General features: G+C 38.0%; 1 protein-coding gene across 5 annotated transcripts in view; it reads left to right on the top strand.

Moving 5' to 3' along the window:
• KBTBD12 (kelch repeat and BTB domain containing 12) overlaps positions 1 to 24,314 on the top strand; it is a 105,264-nt gene that overhangs the window by 14,052 nt on the left and 66,898 nt on the right. For 4 of the 5 annotated variants that reach the window (XM_037803177.1, XM_037803182.1, XM_037803164.1 and 1 more), the window contains 2 exons: positions 2 to 272; positions 2,325 to 2,475. In XM_037803177.1, coding sequence (XP_037659105.1) covers positions 2 to 272; positions 2,325 to 2,475 — 422 coding nt within the window. Of the gene's footprint in view, position 1; positions 273 to 2,305; positions 2,476 to 24,314 lie in introns of all 5 variants that reach the window. The other variant, XM_037803189.1, reaches the window with a different exon arrangement.

The following is a 24,314-nucleotide window of genomic DNA, read 5'->3' as shown; positions in this document are numbered from 1 at the left end:
GGTATCATGATAGAGGAAACCGGTTTTGGGAAAAGTTATGCACAACTGAATTTCGGGAGCTCTATGCTTTGGGCAGTGTCTATAATGACCTCTATGTTATAGGAGGACAGATGAAAATTAAAAATCAGTACCTTGTTACAAACTGTGTTGATAAGTACTCTGTAGAACGGGACAGTTGGAAAAGGGTGTCTCCTCTTCCACTACAATTGGCGTGCCATGCTGTAGTAACAGTGAATAATAAACTTTATGTGATTGGAGGCTGGACCCCACAGGTTAAGAAGTTTCCTTTATACCTAATTGGCATGGCTCTGCTGAGTCTGGCTGCTATGTTGAAAATGGTGTAGTTGTTGAATACTAAAAGAACATGGCTTACGTTTTGGTAAGATGCTTTCTGTTTTCTGGAATATTAAATTTAAGGCTTAAGATGTGTTAGGCATATACATGGCTTCATTCGATATTCATGCTATGTTCTTCATAATTCTTCCCATTCTTGCTAATTATGAAAGATGCTTTTATAAGAGATCAGCTGTAGGGGGCATCTAAGTGGGAGGCAGGGAAGCTGGATCCTCATCCCAGTATGTGACCTGGGGCAAGTAACTCTTAGATCTTTTCCATATTTAAAATTCTTATTCTAGGTCGGAAACCATAATAGTGTCCCTGTGATGTCACAATCATTTCCACGAAAGTAGATTGTGATTTTAAACATGTTGAGACTTTTCTGGGCATTAGCACATAGATTGGAGTGTTGTTTATATGGAAGCTCAGCAAAATGATGACAAGCCCAAATGGAAAAATCAGTCGACTATGACCACAGGGCCCTTTTGGTTCTCTTTGGGTTTCCCCTCCTGGTGCCTTGGAGCCCTCACAGTAGTATCACTCCAGCCGACTTCTGCCCTGGCCATTCATTCTTTCTAATAAAAACTTAGTCTTATTAGCTCATTGACCATTCCCATGAAGTGAAGTAAATGAATTTTTGCCTATATGATTTCTTATTTCTCCAGATTTGATTCGGAATAAAAAGGATACTTTTTGCATTAATTTCATAAACTTAGAGTTTGTCTTTTGTATCTTATCATATCCTGTTGTGAAAACTTAAACATCACATTTAACACATTTTTTACTTGGACCATGTATCAAAAAGTGTTAAAGATTTCATCACAGTTAATAGCTCAAACCTGACAAGCTATTAAGCTTTTCAGAATTGTTTACAAAGTTAGTTTTTTTATGAGTAAGCTCCAAAGTCAACTTAGAAGCATTTCTTTCACTAAAATAGAACTTAAACACTAATAAATTAGAAGGAAAAGTAAAATAATAAAGTTAATATTCATTGATTCATATATATTTGAACAGGTGACACATGAAGGTTTATTGCATAAAAATAATATATTCAAAAATATTGCTTTTGCTAGTTTGGTTTAGTTCCTAATACAGAAAATTAAATTGCAAGATAAAATGGGGTTGTGATTGTACCATAGTGATCATAATTCTTTGTGTATTAAAAATAGTCAACTAAAATTAAGTGCACAGTATTTTCATAAGCCTTATTTCTGTGTTGAACAACTGCTCCACCACCCCCAGAAAAAGACCCTTAGAATTCTTAGTCTACAACCATATAAATTTTCTGACACATTGTATAGTATATAAAAGACATCAATTCTACTTCAAGTTTATGAATAGGAGAAGCTACATAAATCTATATAAGAATAAACAGTTATTCTATTTTTACTGGCTCTAGTCATAATAATATATGTAAATAAAATAAATATATAAAATAACTGCAAATAATTTAGATTAATCCATATATCTTGAAAAACTGAATTCAGACCATTCCTGCCTAGGTCCAAATTATGGTATAAAATGCTTTAATTACTAAAACGCTAAAATGTTTTTGCAACTTTGTTCCATTTGGATTTAAAAATATAAAGAAAATTGTCTTATAAATTATTAAAATTAGTTTCTTAAAATCTTAGAATTTGGTTAAAATAGAATTACACGTTAGATACTGTTCAAAAGAGCATGGCTTCATTTTTAAGGCTTTGCAGTTGCTTCATTTTTTTAAAAAAGCTATATTGTCTCACTGCTAAGATCACAGATTGTTTGCTATAACACAGCAACTCAGCCCCATTGCTACAGAAAATAAATTCCTCTGATACTAACAGTGTACTTATAACACCAAGTAATGGAATCTGGTATGCCTGTGAGTAGAGTCACTTTGGTTAACCCCTATTTATCTCTTTGGCTGCTTGCTTTGATTAATTGCATTCATGCACTCACAAAGATCTTTAAATGGTATGTTATTATATTGGCTGTCATATTTCATACAGATGGATCTTCCTGATGAAGAACCTGATCGATTAAGCAACAAACTGTTGCAGTATGACCCCAGCCAAGATCAATGGACACTGCGGGCACCCATGAAGTACTCTAAGTACCGGTTCAGTATTGCCGTGGTCAACAGTGAGATTTATGTTTTAGGTAAGAAGCAACAAATTGCTAACAGAAAGTATAACTACTTTTTATTTTCCTCAGCAGTTTGCCTCAGTAAAAATGAAATATTCTCCCTTCCTCTTGAATCTCAGTTAAAATGCATTACCGGCCAAAATTTTTCTTTAATTTCTTGTTTTCTAGAGCACAAATAAGAGTAATAGAAGGTCCATTGACCTATTGTTTTTATGGTATCTTCAAGTACCTTAAAATGCAAGAACTGTAGTGATACATCCTTATATATACTATCAAGTAGAATACTTTGAAATGGAAATAAGTCTTTGGCCACCTTTAGTCAATGAAATATGGGCCTTTGCAACCAACTATGATTATCTGTGTATGGGACAGAAAACCACCTGGGTAAGACCATGCCACAAATTATGCCAGTCCTCTTCATTTTGCCTCACCCACCAAATTTCTATAGAGGTGTCATTAAATAATCCCCATCTGAACCCATCTCTTGGATATGAGTGATCTTGTGCTAACCAGCAGGGATTGGTGAAAGATTTTGGTTCATTTCCACTGAAGTGAGCCAAAACAGCTGCAAAACATTCCCTATACTTCTCCTATTCTTCATTTATCTTTTCTTCTTTTATTTGGCCCTTTGCTCTTCTAAGAACATTCTATCTTCTTAATATCATCCTTTATCACCTTCCCCACTTCCCATAAATATAGGAAAGAATGAGACTGAGATAAGGAGGCTGGCTGAATTGGTAAAATGATAACTGTGCCAATTCTTTATTTCATCCAATCCGCATCCTTGGCTACCTGGCAGAAACATGGGGAAGATGATGGGTAGCAAAGAGATGGCAACGACAAAATATGAAATATGGGATGAAAGCAAACCATTTGCACTTGAATAGAAATGATTTCTTTTTTTTACTAAAGGGAAGCCATTATCTCTTGGCTGTTTGCATAGTATGAAGCAAAAGAATTAATGTTCTCAAATATTAATAGTTGTTTTATGGTTATAAGAGCAAGAACATTATGCAACATAATTTATGACTACCTCGGCTATGAGACTCACTTGTAATTATAATTAAGTTTTTTCTCTGCAAGTATAATGTCTTACTTTGTTGTAACCATATGCTATGTCACAGACCCAGAAGAAACAATACCTAGGCTATGATAGATTGCTTAGAATAGATTGGGGGAGGGGTGTGCCGATCTGTCTAATTATAATACAAGTTGGAGGCAGCTAAAAGTAGAATAAAGGTGTTGTATCAGTTGAATCATAATGATAATTCCCCCTAATGTGGAGCCACAACTAGGCCACATGTGGAATAAAGATGATAATATCTTTATTGGTAAATTACATGGGAAAAGGCACCTAGAGACACCCTTTGAATGAATGAAAGGGAGAAGATTTTAAAGATTTTTAAAAACCTTTAAGATTAGGATAGGTGAACTAGAAAATAGAGTATGCTCCGGGAAAGGGGGCAGTGGGGAGAGGCAGGGAAGTACAACTAGGGGAGAATGGCATAAGCAGAGCCTTGGAGGTGATATTGAAGGTGGTAAGGGTAGAGGATGAAAAGAGTGAGTCAGTGAGCCCATCAGGGATAGCGAGTTGTGAGATACAGGCAAGTAGGCTAGGAGCCAGATTATGAAAGCCTATGAATGAAGAATTAGCAGTAAGAATCCACAAGGAAGCAACATGATTATAGAATGTTTTAGGAAAAGAGATCAAAGAGACTAGAAGTGGAGTGACCAATTAGGAAGGTTTTTGCAGTAGTTTAGAAGCTAGTTTCTGGATATTCAGAACTGGAAACCACATCTGTAATCAACCCAGTAAGTGTTACCACCTTGGATTCAACCCAGTCAACTTCCCAAACATTTGCTCCTTAATTCCCAAATATATTTATAAGCTTTGAAATGGAATGCAGTTCTATTTTTTAGGTATTTTTGTGATAGTCTTAGTTCAGATTTAATTGTTCACCGAATGTATAATTTGAGCAAATATAGAGAACCCTAGAACCTTATCAGTTTCAGTGGCACACAGGTACTTTACAGTCTTTTGTTAACTGTCTTAGTAAAAGCCCTTTCTTCTTTTGGGAATCTTTTTGTGCCCCACTGTGTTTGGGCTCACTGCCAATAAAGTGATTCTCCTTAATCCCTGTAATGGATTTAATTTCTTACTATCTCCTTGATAGTCCACAGACTATCCCAAAAAGAGCAGCCTCCGAAATCTCCTTCACTAGGGAGGCATCATGATAAAGTGGAGAAGGCACCAACTTTGGAGTTAAATAGATTTGAGATTTAAATCTGTCTCCACCACTTACTACCTATGCATCCTTGTCTAGTAAATCTTTTTTGGCTAATATTAAAAATGGAATGCCTACCTCATAGAGTGTTTAAGATTAAATAACATGACATATGTAAAATCCCTATTGTGTAAGTGTTCAAATGTTGTTATACTATTGTTGATTGGACTGTTATGTGTTCCTAGCACTTAAATGAATTGCTGGATTTGCTGAATTGCTAAATAGTTTCATATAATAATCATAAAAACTATGACAAAGTTTTATTAACTCTGTTCTGTATGGCTAATTAGATATCTGGACTGATGCTCCTGCTGAAAATACCTGAAAATATTGGGTAAAACATTTTTTTTTAATATTCTGAAAAACTTCTAAGATATCTCCTGGCAGTAAAAATTTAGCAGGCCAAAAGCCAAGTGAAATCAGGAGACTTAAAGCTGTGGAGAAGTGAAAAGGTCAACACATCCTATCCCCCCAAACAACTATTCAAATGGACAGATTTGTCAAAAACAACCATTTCATGATTCTAGAAAGCAACCAAAGACAAATCAAAAATTGAGAAGAGTTTATTCACAAAAAACAATGGCTGAATTTAAACTAAGACTTCAGGGAGTCTGCAGCATACTTACCTGTGACTTCCCCTCTTCACCCCAGCCTATTCAGCATGGTATTTCTACCAGAGTGGGGCTAGCTATGAAAACCAGCAGCTTTGTTGCCTGAGAGAGCTGACATGTTTGGGAGTAAAGGGTGAAAACTTACAGCTTAAATGGGAAAAGCTGCATCTTTCCTAGCCTGAGCTTTTGCTCCTGGTTGGGGTAAGCTGCAGACAAGAGAACCAGCCAGAAATTTAATAGATATTTTCCAGGGAGGTCCTGGAAATGAGAGAGCCATAGAGGGGCTTGATAAATTCTCCACACATCCCTGGAGGCTAGGGAAGCTACACAAGCATCCAGCCCCAAGACAGACCCAAGCTGTCTATACAACCCTGGCTGCCTGCACATGCAGGGGAGTCTAAAGAAGGACCAGGATCTTCACACATACCTTGCTGACTGGGGAGCTGAACATATGCACAGGGTAGGCCTGAGAGGGCCAAGCAGAAAACAAAAGTCAGGGCAGACTTGGAAACGACCTGAACTATAAATGTGCTCCCTCAAAGGGTGGAAATATTACTGGTATTTGAGTACAAAAAACCTGTCATTTACTAGCCACTAAGCTATGTAGAAGTAGAGGTGACACCTAGGAAACTAGGCTGAATAATAAAACTAAAAATTTTTTTAATGAAGGAGAGACAGTAGCACACCACAAGGAAGGTAAATTCTGCAGATTAAATCCAGACAAGTTACTTAAAAGCACATAACAACAACAACCCTTAGGGGAAAAAAAGAAGAAAATCACAATCAAGAATTATTATAATGTTTTTGTCTCAATGTCCAGCTCTCAATTAAAAAAAATATATAACATATGCAAAGAAATAGCAAAATGTAACTCATACTCAGGGAAAAAAGTATTTTGTAGAAGCTGTCTCTTGGCGGACCTGGATGTTGGATTGAGGAGTCAAAGACTTCAAAGTAGCTGTCAGAAATATGTTCAAAGAATTAAAGGAAACCATTTTTTAAAGAATTAAAGGAAGATATGATGACAGTGACTCCACAATGATATCAGTAAAGAAAGAGAAATTATTTAAAAGAACAAAATGGAAATTCTGGAGTTGAAAAGTATAAAACTAAATGAAAAATGTACTAGACTGCCTCAAGAGCAGTTATGAGATGGCAGAAGAAAGAATCGGTGAACCTGACGCTATACATCAATGGAAATTATAGAATCTAAATAACAGAGAAAAAAATTTTGAAGAAAAATTAGCAGAGTCATGTGGAATAATATTAAGCTTACTAAATAGGTATTATGGGAATCTCAAAAGGAATGAAGAGAGAGGGAAAGGGAAGAAAAAAATTTAAATAAATAATGGTCAAAATTCCCAAACTTGATCAAAAGCATTAATTTACAGATCCAAACAGGATAAATTCACAGAGAACCTCTCCTGAAGACATCACAGACAAACTATGGAATGACAAAAAGAAAATCTTAAAAGCAGCAAGAAAAAATAACTCATGATGTAGAGGGGAACAATAGTAGGATCAGCAAGTTGTCTTGTTTTCAGAGTCAATGCTGGCAAGAAGGCAATGGAAATAATATATTCGTAGTGCTGCAGGGGGAAAAAAACAAAACCAAAATCAAAAACAGCCTTGTCAACCAAGAATTCTATGACCAGGAAAACTACCCTTCAAAAATGAAGACAGGATAAAGACATTCCCAGTTAAATATTAAGACAGATCATCTGTTTCTAGGTGACTTACCGTATAAGAAAGGCTCTATGAAATCCTTCAGGTTGAAAGAAAATCACACCAGACAGTAACCTTAATCCACAGAAAGAAATGAAGAACACCAGAATGGTAAATATATGAGTGAATATAAAAGACAATGTAATTATGTATCTTTATATTTCTTCTTTTAATCTCTTTAAAAGATGTAGACTCAGAGAAAAAATTATGGTACTGTTTTGTAGGGTTTGTAACATACGTAGATGTAATATATATGACAATGTCACAAAGTAAGGTGGAGGAAATGGAAATATATTGGAGCAAAGTTACTATATTTTAAGAGAATTAAGTCAGTATTAACTTGAAGTAGATTGCAATAATGTAAAATACATATTGAAATTCCTGGAGAGACCACTAAGAAAAAAAATTAAATAGTTTAAAAATTGAGGAATTAAAATGATGCACTAAAAACATATTTGTTAAATACAAAGAAGGCTGAAAAAGAGGAACTGAGGAACAAAGACTGTATGAAACACAGAAAACAAGTAGCAAAATGGGTGACAGAAATTGAACAATGTCAGAATTGCCTAAATTGGGAAGAGGACAAATCCTTCAATTAAAAAGCAAACATTTTCAGACCAGATAAGAAAAACTAAGTTTTACTATATGCTCTCTATAAGAAATACACTTTATATTCAAAGACACAAATAGGCCAAAGGTAAAAATGACAGAAAAAGACCATGCAAATAGTAAACAACACAAAGTGACAAAGATTTTAAAAATATGGAAGTTTGAGAGACATGAAGGGAGGAGGATTCATAATGTTTAATCATCATTCCTTAAGGAGAGGAAAGAAAGAATGGGACAGAGGTGATATTTGAAGAAATAATGGCAGAGAATTTTCTAAAACTAGTGAAAGATGCCAATACACAAATATAAAAACTGCAGTGAGTGCCGAGCACAATGGATAAACAAACAAAAAAACACACATGGAAACTTGATAGTGAAACTGAAGAGCATACCCGCCCCCCACAAAAAGAGATCTTAAAGGCAGCTACAGAGAAAAGATTACTGACAAAGAGGTGACAGAGTAACAGCTGGTTGTTAGACAGAATAATGAAATCCAGAAGACAGAATTATATTTTCAGTGCACTAGGAGAAAAGAAATGCCAGCCTAGAAATTCACACCCAATGAAAGAATCTTTCAAGAGCTGGCATGAAATGTAGGTATTTTCAAAGTAAAACTGAGAAAATGCTACCGAAAGACCACTCTTAAAGGAATTCTAAAGTATGTTTTTCAGTCAGAGAAAGTGATCCCAGATTAAAGGTCTGAGATGCAAGATGAAAGAGGTAAGCATATGTATGTGTATAGCATAAATATACACCCTTAATATTTAAATTTTTAAGGTTGAATATTTAAATATCAAAATAATAGTAAAAGATAGAACTGAAAAGCACAATTAATAATAACAGACAAGTCGGGGGTGGATTAGATGGAGTTAAAGTGTCTCAAGGTCACTTGTATTATCAAGGAGAAGAATAAAGGAAGTAATTAAATTTAGCTTTTTCAAAAGTTAAGTATCCATAATGAATTTCTAAGTTAACCACTGAAACAATATGGAGTATAATATTTCCAAACCAGCAAAGGTATAAAATAGAGTAAAAAAATAAATGCAAAATAATGCAATAAAGAAGGAGAAACAATTAGAAATCCAGAAGTGGGCACTGTGCACAGTAGAAGAGATCTCCAAGTCATCTAGCTCTTTCTTGAGTTACTGGAGAAGGAACTCCTAATACTCAGAGTGTGGATATCCCCCTATTTTTTCTCCCTCTTTTCTCTGTTCTCTCACATCTCTGTCCCTAGGCAATCTCTTGGCAATGGTAGTAGCTGTGATAACTTGAATGAGCCAAAACTCCTTTCCATTCACTGAAGCTGCAGTTCCAAAAGGACAGTGTATTCGATTTCTCCAGAGAAAGAGAACCAACAGAATGTGTGTATGTGTGTGTGTGTGTATCTGTATATGATTTTATATATATAATCATAAATATAGTGTGATTTATTATAATGAATTGGCTCATATGACCACAGGGACTGGCAAGTCCAAACTCTCTAGGGTAACTGGTGGCTGGAAACTAAACTGACATTGGAACCATAGTGTACAGAAGGCAGGATGGAATTTGCAGCTTGAGCCTACCCAGGTCATTTGCCTTAAAAAAAAAATTCAACATTTGCTGTAGGATTTAAATAAGACCCAGAATTTCATAACATATTCAGAATGTCCAGGATACAGTCCAAAATTACTCAGGATATAAAGAACCATGAAAATTTCAACTAACATGGGGAAAAAAAACAGACAACAATGACAAAATGGCATGGATTCTGCAGTTATCATTCAAAGACTTTAAAGCCGTTTTTCTAAAAATGTTCAATCAATCGTGAACATTCTTGAAAAAAATATTAAAATAGTCTCATCAAAGAAATGGAAGATGTGAAAAAAAAATGGAAAATTTAGAACTAAAATTACTGTGAGGAAAAAAAAAACATCATTGGATGGATTTAGCTGCAAAATGGAGATGAGAGAGGAAAGAGTCAGTGAACATAAAGACAGATCAATAGAAAGTATCCAATCTGAATGGCAAAGAGAAAAGTATTCAAAGAAAATGAAGAAAACTCCAGGAACCTCTGGAACAAGGACAAAATATTTCCTATTCATGTCATGAAAGCCAAATGCAATGGGGTGACGTATTTAAAGTGCTGAAAGAAAAAGATACTGCCACCTCAGATTCCTATAACCAGAAAAAATATATATATACCTCAGAAATGAAGACAAAATAAAAACTCTTGCAGGCAATCAAAAGCCAACAGAGGGAGGCGGGGCAAGATGGCAGACTGGTGAGCTGTATGTTTTAGTTACTCCTCCAGGAAAGTAGGTAGAAAGCCAGGAACTGCGTGGACTGGACACCACAGAGCAATCTGACTTTGGGCATACTTCATACAACACTCATGAAAACGTGGAACTGCTGAGATCAGTGAAATCTGTAAGTTTTTGCGGCCAGGGTACCCGCGCCCCTCCCTGCCAGGCTCGGTCCCGTGGGAGGAGGGGCTGTCGGCTCAGGGAAGGAGAAGGGAGAACTGCAGTGGCAGCCCTTATCGGAAACTCATTCTACTGATCCAAACTCCAACCATAGATAGACTGAGATCAGACACCAGAGAATCTGAGAGCAGCCAGCCCAGCAGAGAGGAGACAGGCATAGAAAAAAAACAACACGAAAAACTCCAAAATAAAAGCGGAGGATTTTTGGAGTTCTGGTGAACATAGAAAGGGGAAGGGCAGAGCTCAGGCCCTGAGGCGCATATGCAAATCCCGAAGAAAAGCTTATCTCTCTGCCCTGTGGACCTTTCCTTAATGGCCCTGGTTGCTTTGTCTCTTAGCATTTCAATAACCCATTAGATCTCTGAGGAGGGCCCTTTTTTTTTTATTTTTAATCCTTTTTTTTTTTTCTAAAACAAGTACTCTAAGAAGCTCAATACAGAAAGCTTCAAAGACTTGCAATTTGGGCAGGTCAAGTCAAGAGAAGAACTAAGAGAGCTCTGAGACAAAAGGCAATAATCCAGTGGCTGAGAAAATTCACTAAACACCACAACTTCCCAAGAAAAGGGGGGTGTCCGCTCACAGCCATCATCCTGGTGGACAGGAAACACTCCTGCCCATCGCCAGCCCCATAGCCCAGAGCTGCCCCAGACAACCCAGTGTGACGGAAGTGCTTCAAATAACAGGCACACACCACAAAACTCGGGTGTGGACATTAGCCTTCCCTGCAACCTCAGCTGATTGTCCCAGAGTTGGGAAGGTGGAGCAGTGTGAATTAACAAAGCCCCATTCAGCCATCATTTCAGCAGACTGGGAGCCTCCCTACACAGCCCAGCAACCCAGAACTGCCCTGGGGGGACGGCACTCACCTGTGACTTAGCACAGTCGTCCCTCAACAGAGGACCCGGGGTGCACAGCCTGGAAGAGGGGCCCACTTGCAAGTCTCAGGAGCCATACGCCAATACCAAGGACTTGTGGGTCAGTGGCAGAGACAAACTGTGGCAGGACTGAACTGAAGGATTAGACTATTGCAGCAGCTTTAAAACTCTAGGATCACCAGGGAGATTTGATTGTTAGGGCCACCCCCCCCTCCCTGACTGCCCAGAAACACGCCCCATATACAGGGCAGGCAACACCAACTACACACGCAAGCTTGGTACACCAATTGGACCCCACAAGACTCACTCCCCCACTCACCAAAAAGGCTAAGCAGGGAAGAACTGGCTTGTGGAGAACAGGTGGCTCGTGGACGCCACCTGCTGGTTAGTTAGAGAAAGTGTACTCCACGAAGCTGTAGATCTGATAAATTAGACATAAGGACTTCACTTGGTCTACAAATCCTAAAAGAACCCTATCAAGTTCAGCAAATGCCACGAGGCCAAAAACAACAGAAAATTATAAAGCATATGAAAAAACCAGACGATATGGATAACCCATGCCCAAGCACCCAAATCAAAAGATCAGAAGAGACACAGCACCTAGAGCAGCTACTCAAAGAACTAAAGATGAACAATGAGACCATAGTACGGGAGACAAAGGAAATCAAGAAGACCCTAGAAGGGCATAAAGAAGACATTGCAAGACTAAATAAAAAAATGGATGATCTTATGGAAATTAAAGAAACTGTTGACCAAATTAAAAACATTCTGGACACTCATAGTACAAGACTAGAGGAAGTTGAACAACGAATCAGTGACCTGGAAGATGACAGAATGGAAAATGAAAGCATAAAAGAAAGAATGGGGAAAAAATTTGAAAAAATCGAAATGGACCTCAGGGATATGATAGATAATATAAAACGTCCGAATATAAGACTCATTGGTGTCCCAGAAGGGGAAGAAAAGGGTAAAGTTCTAGGAAGAGTATTCAAAGAAATTGTTGGGGAAAACTTCCCAAATCTTCTAAACAACATAAATACACAAATCATAAATGCTCAGCAAACTCCAAATAGAATAAATCCAAATAAACCCACTCCGAGACATATACTGATCACACTGTCAAACACAGAAGAGAAGGAGCAAGTTCAGAAAGCAGCAAGAGAAAAGCAATTCACCACATACAAAGGAAACAGCATAAGGCTAAGTAGTGACTACTCAGCAGCCACCATGGAGCTGAGAAGGCAGTGGCACGATATATTTAAAATTCTGAGTGAGAGAAATTTCCAGCCAAGAATACTTTATCCAGCAAAGCTCTCCTTCAAATTTGAGGGAGAGCTTAAATTTTTCACAGACAAACAAATGCTGAGAGAATTTGCTAACAAGAGACCTGCCCTACTGGAGATACTAAAGGGAACCCTACAGACAGAGAAACAAAGAAAGGACACAGAGACTTGGAGAAAGGTTCAGTACTAGAGCGATTCGGTATGGGTACAATAAAGGATATTAATAGACAGAGGGGAAAAATATGACAAACATAAACCAAAGGATAAGATGGCTGATTCAAGAAATGCCTTCACGGTAATAATGTTGAATGTAAATGGATTAAACTCCCCAATTAAAAGATATAGATTCGCAGAATGGATCAAAGAAAATGAACCATCAATATGTTGCATACAAGAGACTCATCTTAGACACAGGGACACAAAGAAACTGAAAGTGAAAGGATGGAAAAAAATATTTCATGCAAGCTACAGCCAAAAAAAGCAGGTGTAGCAATATTAATCTCAGATAAAATAGACTTCAAATGCAGGGATGTTTTGAGAGACAAAGAAGGCCACTACATACTAATCAAAGGGGCAATTCAACAAGAAGAAATAACAATCGTAAATGTCTATGCACCCAATCAAGGTGCCACAAAATACATGAGAGAAACACTGGCAAAACTAAAGGAAGCAATTGATGTTTCCACAATAATTGTGGGAGACTTCAACACATCACTCTCTCCTATAGATAGATCAACCAGACAGAAGACCAATAAGGAAATTGAAAACCTAAACAATCTGATAAATGAATTAGATTTAACAGACATATACAGGACATTACATCCCAAATCACCAGGATACACATACTTTTCTAGTGCTCATGGAACTTTCTCCAGAATAGATCATATGCTGGGACATAAAACAAGACTCAATAAATTTAAAAAGATTGAAATTATTCAAAGCACATTCTCTGACCACAATGGAATACAATTAGAAGTCAATAACCATCAGAGACTTAGAAAATTCACAAATACCTGGAGGTTAAACAACACACTCCTAAACAATCAGTGGGTTAAAGAAGAAATAGCAAGAGAAATTGCTAAATATATAGAGACGAATGAAAATGAGAACACAACATACCAAAACCTATGGGATGCAGCAAAAGCAGTGCTAAGGGGGAAATTTATAGCACTAAACGCATATATTAAAAAGGAAGAAAGAGCCAAAATCAGAGAAATAATGGATCAACTGAAGAAGCTAGAAAATGAACAGCAAACCAATCCTAAACCAAGTACAAGAAAAGAAATAACAAAGATTAAAGCAGAAATAAATGACATAGAGAACAAAAGAACAATAGAGAGGATAAATATCACCAAAAGTTGGTTCTTTGAGAAGATCAACAAGATTGACAAGCCCCTAGCTAGACTGACAAAATCAAAAAGAGAGAAGACCCATATAAACAAAATAATGAATGAAAAAGGTGCCATAACTGCACATCCTGAAGAAATTAAAAAAATTATAAGAGGATATTATGAACAACTGTATGGCAACAAACTGGATAATGTAGAAGAAATGGACAATTTCCTGGAAACATATGAACAACCTAGACTGACCAGAGAAGAAATAGAAGACCTCAACCAACCCATCACAAGCAAAGAGATCCAGTCAGTCATCAAAAATCTTCCCACAAATAAATGCCCAGGGCCAGATGGCTTCACAGGGGAATTCTACCAAACTTTCCAGAAAGAACTGACACCAATCTTACTCAAACTCTTTCAAAACATAGAAGAAAATGGAACACTACCTAACTCATTTTATGAAGCTAACATCAATCTAATACCAAAACCAGGCAAAGCTGCTACAAAAAAGGAAAACTACCGGCCAATCTCCCTAATGAATATAGATGCAAAAATCCTCAACAAAATACTTGCAAATCGAATCCAAAGACACATTAAAAAAATCATACACCATGACCAAGTGGGGTTCATTCCAGGCATGCAAGGATGGTTCAACATAAGAAAATCAATCAATGTATTACAACACATTAACAAGTCAAAAGGGAAAAATCAATTGATCATCTCAATAGATGCTGAAAAAGCATTTGACAAAATCCAACATCCGTTTTTGATAAAAACACTTCAAAAGGTAGGAATTGAAGGAAACTTCCTCAACATGATAAAGAGCATATATGAAAAACCCACAGCCAGCATAGTACTCAATGGTGAGAGACTGAAAGCCTTCCCTCTAAGATCAGGAACAAGACAAGGATGCCCGCTGTCACCTCTGTTATTCAACATTGTGCTGGAAGTGCTAGCCAGGGCAATCCGGCAAGACAAAGAAATAAAAGGCATCCAAATTGGAAAAGAAGAAGTAAAACTGTCATTGTTTGCAGATGATATGATCTTATATCTAGAAAACCCTGAGAAATCGACGATACAGCTACTAGAGCTAATAAACAAATTTAGCAAAGTAGCAGGATACAAGATTAATGCACATAAGTCAGTAATGTTTCTATATGCTAGAAATGAACAAACTGAAGAGACACTCAAGAAAAAGATACCATTTTCAATAGCAACTAAAAAAATCAAGTACCTAGGAATAAACTTAACCAAAGATGTAAAAGACCTATACAAAGAAAACTACATAACTTTACTAAAAGAAATAGAAGGGGACCTTAAAAGATGGAGAAATATTCCATGTTCATGGATGGGAAGGCTAAATGTCATTAAGATGTCAATTCTACCCAAACTCATCTACAGATTCAATGCAATCCCAATCAAAATCCCAACAACCTACTTTGCAGACTTGGAAAAGCTAGTTATCAAATTTATTTGGAAAGGGAAGATGCCTCGAATTGCTAAAGACACTCTAAAAAAGAAAAACGAAGTGGGAGGACTTACACTCCCTGACTTTGAAGCTTATTATAAAGCCACAGTTGCCAAAACAGCATGGTACTGGCACAAAGATAGACATATAGATCAATGGAATCGAATTGAGAATTCAGAGATAGACCCTCAGATCTATGGCCGACTGATCTTTGATAAGGCCCCCAAAGTCACTGAACTGAGCCATAATGGTCTTTTCAACAAATGGGGCTGGGAGAGTTGGATATCCATATCCAAAAGAATGAAAGAGGACCCCTACCTCACCCCCTACACAAAAATTAACTCAAAATGGACCAAAGATCTCAATATAAAAGAAAGTACCATAAAACTCCTAGAAGATAATGTAGGAAAACATCTTCAAGACCTTGTATTAGGCGGCCACTTCCTAAACTTTACACCCAAAGCACAAGCAACAAAAGAGAAAATAGATAAATGGGAACTCCTCAAGCTTAGAAGTTTCTGCACCTCAAAGGAATTTCTCAAAAAGGTAAAGAGGCAGCCAACTCAATGGGAAAAAATTTTTGGAAACCATGTATCTGACAGAAGACTGATATCTTGCATATATAAAGAAATCCTACAACTCAATGACAGTAGTACAGACAGCCCAATTATAAAATGGGCAAAAGATATGAAAAGACAGTTCTCTGAAGAGGAAATACAAATGGCCAAGAAACACATGAAAAAATGTTCAGCTTCACTAGCTATTAGAGAGATGCAAATTAAGACCACAATGAGATACCATCTAACACCAGTTAGAATGGCTGCCATTAAACAAACAGGAAACTACAAATGCTGGAGGGGATGTGGAGAAATTGGAACTCTTATTCATTGTTGGTGGGACTGTATAATGGTTCAGCCACTCTGGAAGTCAGTCTGGGAGTTCCTTAGAAAACTAGATATAGAGTTACCATTCGATCCAGCGATTGCACTTCTCGGTATATACCCGGAATGTTGGAAAGCAGTGACACGAACAGATATCTGCACGCCAATGTTCATAGCAGCATTATTCACAATTGCCAAGAGACGGAAACAACCCAAATGTCCTTCAACAGATGAGTGGATAAATAAAATGTGGTATATACACACGATGGAATACTACGCGGCAGTAAGAAGGAACGATCTCGTGAAACATATGACAACATGGATGAACCTTGAGGACATAATGCTGAGCGAAATAAGCCAGGCACAAAAAGAGAAATATTATATGCTACCACTAATGTGAACTTTGAAAAATGTAAAACAAATGGTTTATAATGTAGAATGCAGGGGAACTAGCAATAGAGAGCAATTAAGGAAGGGGGAACAATAATCCAAGAAGAACAGATAAGCTATTTAATGTTCTGGGGATGCCCAGGAATGACTATGGTCTGTTAATTTCTGATGGATATAGTAGGAACAAGTTCACAGAAATGTTGCTATATTAGGTAACTTTCTTGGGGTAAAGTAGGAACATGTTGGAAGTTAAGCAGTTATCTTAGGTTAGTTGTCTTTTTCTTATTCCCTTGTTATGGTCTCTTTGAAATGTTCTTTTATTGTATGTTTGTTTTCTTTTTAACTTTTTTTTCATACAGTTGATTTAAAAAAGAAGGGAAAGTTAAAAAAAAAAAAAAAGAAAGAAAAACAAGGAAAAAAAAAAAAAGATGTAGTGCCCCCTTGAGGAGCCTCTGGAGAATGCATGGGTATTCGCCTACCCCACCTTGGTGGTTGCTAAGATGACCACAGACATAGGGGACTGGTGGTTTGATGGGTTGAGCCCTCTACCATAAGTTTTACCCTTGGGAAGACGGTTGCTGCAAAGGAGAGGCTAGGCCTCCCTATGGTTGTGCCTAAGAGCCTCCTCCCAAATGCCTCTTTGTTGCTCAGATGTGGCCATCTCTCTCTGGCTAAGCCAACTTGAAAGGTGAAATCACTGCCCTCCCCACTACGTGGGATCAGACACCCAGGGGAGTGAATCTCCCTGGCAACGTGGAATATGACTCCCGGGGAGGAATGTAGACCCGGCATCGTGGGACGGAGAACATCTTCTTGACCAAAAGGGGGATGTGAAAGGAAATGAAATAAGCTTCAGTGGCAGAGAGATTCCAAAAGGAGCCGAGAGGTCACTCTGGTGGGCACTCTTACGCACACTTTAGACAACCCTTTTTAGGTTCCAAAGAATTGGGGTAGCTGGTGGTGGATACCTGAAACTATCAAACTACAACCCAGAACCCATGAATCTCGAAGACAGTTGTATAAAAATGTAGCTTATGAGGGATGACAATGGGATTGGGAAAGCCATAAGGACCACACTCCACTTTGTCTAGTTTATGGATGGATGAGTAGAAAAATAGGGGAAGGAAACAAACAGACAAAGGTACCCAGTGTTCTTTTTTACTTCAATTGTTCTTTTTCACTCTAATTATTATTCTTGTTATTTTTGTGTGTGTGCTAATGAAGGTGTCAGGGATTGATTTAGGTGATGAATGTACAACTATGTAATGGTACTGTAAACAATCGAAAGTACGATTTGTTTTGTATGACTGCATGGTATGTGAATATATCTCAATAAAATGAAAATTAAAAAAAAAAAAAAGCCAACAGAATTCATTGACAGCAGACCTACACTACCAAAAATATTCAAGAAAATACTTTTGACTAAAGGTAAATTATCCCAAATGGAATCCTGCAACTTCAGGATGGAATAAAGAGCACCAGAAATGGTAATTTTTTAAATAAATATAAAAGGCTGATGATAATAGCAATTATAACCACAAGATAAGGATGTGTGAAATATTTAACAATAAAAGTGCAAAGGTGGGGGGAAGGATGGAGTTAAAATGCTGTCAGGTTCTTATATTGTTTGAGACATGGTAAAAGTATTAACAAGGTAGACTATAATGTCAGAAATGCCTATTGAAATCTCTAGGGTAACCACATTTTTAAAAAAAGCATTTGGCTTTCATAGTTTTATTGAAAAAGCAAATGTTGGTCTGATTTTGGTTCCTTTGAAGGTAATGTGTCTTTTTTTCCAACTTCTTTTAAGATTTTCTCTTCATCCTTCGTTTTCAGCAATTTGTGATGTACGTGAGTCTGGTTTCTCTGTGTTTATTCTGCTTGGTGTTCACTGAGCTTTTGGAATTTGTGGATTAGGGTCTTTCATTGATTTTGGAAAGTTCTCTGCCAATATCTTTTTGAATATTACTTCTCCCTGACTCTCTCTCTTCTTCCCTTGTGAGCCTCCAATTATCTCTCTGCTAGACCTTTGGACATGTGCCAGTTGTCTTTTATGCTCTTATCTGGATTGTTTTTCCATACTTTTTCCTGTTTATACCTCAGTTTGAATATTTTTTATTGACCTGTCTTCATGTTCACTAATGCTGTCTTCTGTGTTCAGGTGTTAACATGCATGTTATTCTCTTTCATAGATTTCAATTCTCTGGTAAATTTCTTTTGGTGAATTTCTCCAGTTTTCTTATCCATTTTGTCCATCTTTTATCAGGCATATTTCCCTGTCTGTTCACATGTCTAGTCTTTTTTTTTTTTTTGATTGTATACTGAACCTTGGGAAAGATCCATAGAGGCTCTAGATGATATCCTCCACAAGAGAGTTCTGCCTCTCCTTAGTATGACAGATAGAGCAAGGAACTGCTCACCTCAATACAATAAGAGATTGAGCTAGGTGGGCCAAGGCTGTGTTTCAGCCTTAGTAAGATTCAATCCATTTGTGGTTTGTCCCTGTTATTTGGACATGGCCCTTCTAGGCTTTTGATTGAGAGCCTGATGGATCTCTGTCTCTTCTGTCTGGAAAGACTGTGAGGATTCAGTTCTCCCCTTCAAAGTTTTTGAGCTTAGCTCTTTATCCTCCTTGAAAAGCTTAAAACCTGACAGATATCTCAAGAGGAAGACCACTCATGTATTTATGGCAAAGCCCTTCATTTAGTAGGACTTGGTCTTCTGTGTGCCATGCAACTGTAGGAGATTTCTCTCTGACTTTTGGAAGTATCTGGCCCAGAATCCAAGATCACTCCAATAGTCAACATTTTCAAGGATAAAATTGGCCACGTGTTTGAGTTTCCTCTTTGCGGATCCTTTAGTTTCCAATCTGTCACACTAGTCCCACATGATCACCAGAAACTCCCTTGGATTCTCTTTCCTTCAGTAGAGTCCATCTTTTTGCCCCAAATTCAATTCTTAGCCTTCATCCAGAATTAGCAAATACCCCCATGGCAGAAAATGGCCAAGGAACAGCTCTTCCTTCTCTGGAATTTTAGTTCATGTAGTCCTCATTGGTTCTTTACCATCCCAGTTTCTGAAATTTTCCTGCATTCCGCTGCTCTAGCTTAATGCTTATCTGGCACATAATAATTGTTTGACAGATTTTTGTTAACAGAACAGCCATAGGGATAACTTAGCCATAACTCAGTTTCAACCATTATTTATTCAGTGTCCCAACATTCCTTGAAAACCTATTTTAATTAGTTATCTATTCTTAACTGCAACTCAAGAAACCCAGTGAGGAAGACTCACAAGACAGAAATCAGTGTGATGAAGGCTATTTATAGAGATGCATAGAAATATAGGGATTCAGGGAAGGTGTCACAGAAATGTTGATTGAGCTCACTCTTGAAGGAGTGAGGGTTTGCCCAACAGCAGAGCATAAGGAGGGAATTCTTGGTCATTAACTTACCAATAGCATGTTATGTTAAATGACAGTTTTTTGGTATGTTGGGAACATCAAAGGCACTATGAAACAAAAGCAGGAGATGACCTGGAGAGGTAGGCAAGAGTCAGCCCATAGAGAGCTTCATGTGCTGAACTTGGAATTCAAAATTTGTCTATAAATGATGGAGAGCCTTTGAAGAGTTTTAAACAGTAAAGTTACAGCAGGTTAGTGCTTTTAAAAAGAACCAAACAGCTCTATTCTATCTAAATATGTACCTCCAAGAAACTAAAAAGGACAACTATTTGGAATTGTTAAACTTGGGGACTGTGATTGGCTTGGGGTCCACCCACTGCCCTTTGCCATTAAATATTGCTCTTAAATGGACAGATGGGCAAGAGCTCCATCTTTAGTATCTTGCATTAACAGAATCTATATGGCCTTGTCACAAAATCCAAGCTGAGAAACAGACAAATGAAGATTTGAAGTTAAAGTTCTAAGTAGGGCATGAAGAAATTCTCAGTCTTTAGAGACTATATCAAGGGAAGTCTTTGCTTCTTTCTGTTACCTGTATTTTAGTTACTGCACTGTTTGATAGTGTGAAAACCAGGTGACGACCCAAAGAAAAGAAAGGAGTTGGAAATCAAATTAGCTAATTTTGCTCTCTGTAAAGTAGAGCTTTAATAAATGTGTCATGGCAATAGCTAAATTATGGCTTGGATGAAATGTGGATTTTTATTATCTATGCTTTCTTTGTTCCCTGTTAGCATGAGAATTTAAGAATTGGCTTTGTAGTTTCACCCATTATTTCACTTAAGAATGTAATGTGATTTCATTACTTTTGTAGGTTTTAAATTTCATTCATTATCCAAATTTGATATGCTAATATTGGCAATAAGTATAACAATTAAAATTACAAAACATGATATTGAGCTAAGAAGAGCTTTACAGGGAGGGAAAAATCCCACACATTGTGGAAAGCATATGTGAAATTCAATTTCTATACTATTCAAATTGAATAGTGTGGAAATTCAATATAGTGAGGGAAGTGGGAAGCAGGAGGTAACAAGGGCCCTACGATAATGGGGAGGAAAAAACATCAAAGACCTATGAATGGGAAGGGGGGCAAGATGGCAGACTGGTGAGCTGTATGTTTTAGTTACTCATCCAGGAAAGTAGGTAGAAAGCCAGGAACTGCGTGGACTGGACACCACAGAGCAATCTGACTTTGGGCATACTTCATACAACACTCATGAAAACGTGGAACTGCTGAGATCAGTGAAATCTGTAAGTTTTTGCGGCCAGGGGACCCGCGCCCCTCCCTGCCAGGCTCAGTCCCGTGGGAGGAGGGGCTGTCAGCTCCGGGAAGGAGAAGGGAGAACTGCAGTGGCAGCCCTTATCGTAAACTCATTCTGCTGATCCAAACTCCAACCATAGATAGACGGAGACCAGACACCAGAGAATCTGAGAGCAGCCAGCCCAGCAGACAGGAGACAGGCGTAGAAAAAAAACAACACGAAAAACTCCAAAATAAAAGCGGAGGATTTTTGGAGTTCTGGTGAACATAGAAAGGGGAAGGGCAGAGTTCAGGCCCTGAGGTGCATATGCAAATCCCGAAGAAAAGCTGATCTCTCTGCCCTGTGGACCTTTCCTTAATGGCCCTGCTTGCTTTGTCTCTTAGCATTTCAACAACCCATTAGATCTCTGAGGAGGGCCCTTTTCTTTTTTTTTTTTTTTTTTTTTTAATCCTTTTTTCTTTTTCTAAAACAAGTACTCTAAGAAGCCCAATACAGAAAGCTTCAAAGACCTGCAATTTGGGCAGGTCAAGTCAAGAGCAGAACTAGGAGAGCTCTGAGACAAAACGCAATAATCCAGTGGCTGAGAAAATTCACTAAACACCACAACTTCCCAAGAAAAGGGGGGTGTCCACTTACAGCCATCATCCTGGTGGACAGGAAACACTCCTGCCCATCGCCAGCCCCATAGCCCAGAACTGCCCCAGACAACCCAGTGTGACGGAAGTGCTTCAAATAACAGGCACACACCACAAAACTGGGCATGGACATTAGCCTTCCCTGCAACCTCAGCTGATTGTCCCAGAGTTGGGAAGGTAGAGCAGTGTGAATTAACAAAGCCCCATTCAGCCATCATTTCAGCAGACTGGGAGCCTCCCTACACAGCCCAGCAGCCCAGATCTGCCCTGGGGGGGACGGCACTCACCTGTGACATAGCACAGTCATCCCTCAACAGAGGACCAGGGGGTGCACGGCCTGGAAGAGGGGCCCACTTGCAAGTCTCAGGAGCCATACGCCAATACCAAGGACTTGTGGGTCAGTGGCAGAGACAAACTGTGGCAGGACTGAACTGAAGGATTAGACTATTGCAGCAGCCTTAAAACTCTAGGATCACCAGGGAGATTTGATTGTTAGAGCCACCCCCCCCCCCTCCCTGACTGCCCAGAAACACGCCCCATATACAGGGCAGGCAACACCAACTACACACGCAAGCTTGGTACACCAATTGGACCCCACAAGACTCACTCCCCCACTCACCAAAAAGGCTAAGCAGGGGAGAACTGGCTTGTGGAGAACAGGTGGCTCGTGGACGCCACCTGCTGGTTAGTTAGAGAAAGTGTACTCCACGAAGCAGTAGATCTGATAAATTAGAGATAAGGACTTCAATTGGTCTACAAATCCTAAAAGAACCCTGTCAAGTTCAGCAAATGCCACGAGGCCAAAAACAACAGAAAATTATAACGCATATTAAAAAAACAGACGATATGGATAACCCAAGCCCAAGCACCCAAATCAAAAGATCAGAAGAGACACAGCACCTAGAGCAGCTACTCAAAGAACTAAAGATGAACAATGAGACCATAGTACGGGAGGCAAAGGAAATCAAGAAGACCCTAGAAGAGCATAAAGAAGACATTGCAAGACTAAATAAAAAAATGGATGATCTTATGGAAATTAAAGAAACTGTTGACCAAATTAAAAAGATTCTGGACACTCATAGTACAAGACTAGAGGAAGTTGAACAATGAATCAGTGACCTGGAAGATGACAGAATGGAAAATGAAAGCATAAAAGAAAGAATGGGGAAAAAAATTGAAAAAATCGAAATGGACCTCAGGGATATGATAGATAATGTGAAACGTCCAAATATAAGACTCATTGGTGTCCCAGAAGGGGAAGAAAAGGGTAAAGGTCTAGGAAGAGTATTCAAAGAAATTGTTGGGGAAAACTTCCCAAATCTTCTAAACAACATAAATACACAAATCATAAATGCTCAGCAAACTCCAATAGAATAAATCCAAATAAACCCACTCCGAGACATATACTGATCACACTGTCAAACACAGAAGAGAAGGAGCAAGTTCTGAAAGCAGCAAGAGAAAAGCAATTCACCACATACAAAGGAAACAGCATAAGACTAAGTAGTGACTACTCAGCAGCCACCATGGAGGCGAGAAGGCAGTGGCACAATATATTTAAAATTCTGAGTGAGAGAAATTTCCAGCCAAGAATACTTTATCCAGCAAAGCTCTCCTTCAAATTTGAGGGAGAGCTTAAATTTTTCACAGACAAACAAATGCTGAGAGAATTTGCTAACAAGAGACCTGCCCTACTGGAGATACTAAAGGGAGCCCTACAGACAGAGAAACAAAGAAAGGACAGAGAGACTTGGAGAAAGGTTCAGTACTAAAGCGATTCGGTATGGGTACAATAAAGGATATTAATAGAGAGAGGGGAAAAATATGACAAACATAAACCAAAGGATAAGATGGCTGATTCAAGAAATGCCTTCACGGTTATAATGTTGAATGTAAATGGATTAAACTCCCCAATTAAAAGATATAGATTCGCAGAATGGATCAAAAAAAATGATCCATCAATATGTTGCATACAAGAGACTCATCTTAGACACAGGGACACAAAGAAACTGAAAGTGAAAGGATGGAAAAAAATATTTCATGCAAGCTACAGCCAAAAGAAAGCAGGTGTAGCAATATTAATCTCAGATAAAATAGACTTCAAATGCAGGGATGTTTTGAGAGACAAAGAAGGCCATACATACTAATAAAAGGGGCAATTCAGCAAGAACAAACAACAATCGTAAATGTCTATGCACCCAATCAAGGTGCCACAAAATACATGAGAGAAACACTGGCAAAACTAAAGGAAGCAATTGATGTTTCCACAATAATTGTGGGAGACTTCAACACATCACTCTCTCCTATAGATAGATCAACCAGACAGAAGACCAATAAGGAAATTGAAAACCTAAACAATCTGATAAATGAATTAGACTTAACAGACATATACAGGACATTACATCCCAGATCACCAGGATACACATACTTTTCTAGTGCTCACGGAACTTTCTCCAGAATAGATCATATGCTGGGACATAAAACAAGCCTCAATAAATTTAAAAAGATTGAAATTATTCAAAGCACATTCTCTGACCACAATGGAATACAATTAGAAGTCAATAA

Source organism: Choloepus didactylus, chromosome 1, assembly GCF_015220235.1.
Source record: "Choloepus didactylus isolate mChoDid1 chromosome 1, mChoDid1.pri, whole genome shotgun sequence".
NCBI classification, from domain to species: domain Eukaryota; kingdom Metazoa; phylum Chordata; class Mammalia; order Pilosa; family Megalonychidae; genus Choloepus; species Choloepus didactylus.
This window is presented reverse-complemented; position numbering and strand designations above follow the sequence as displayed.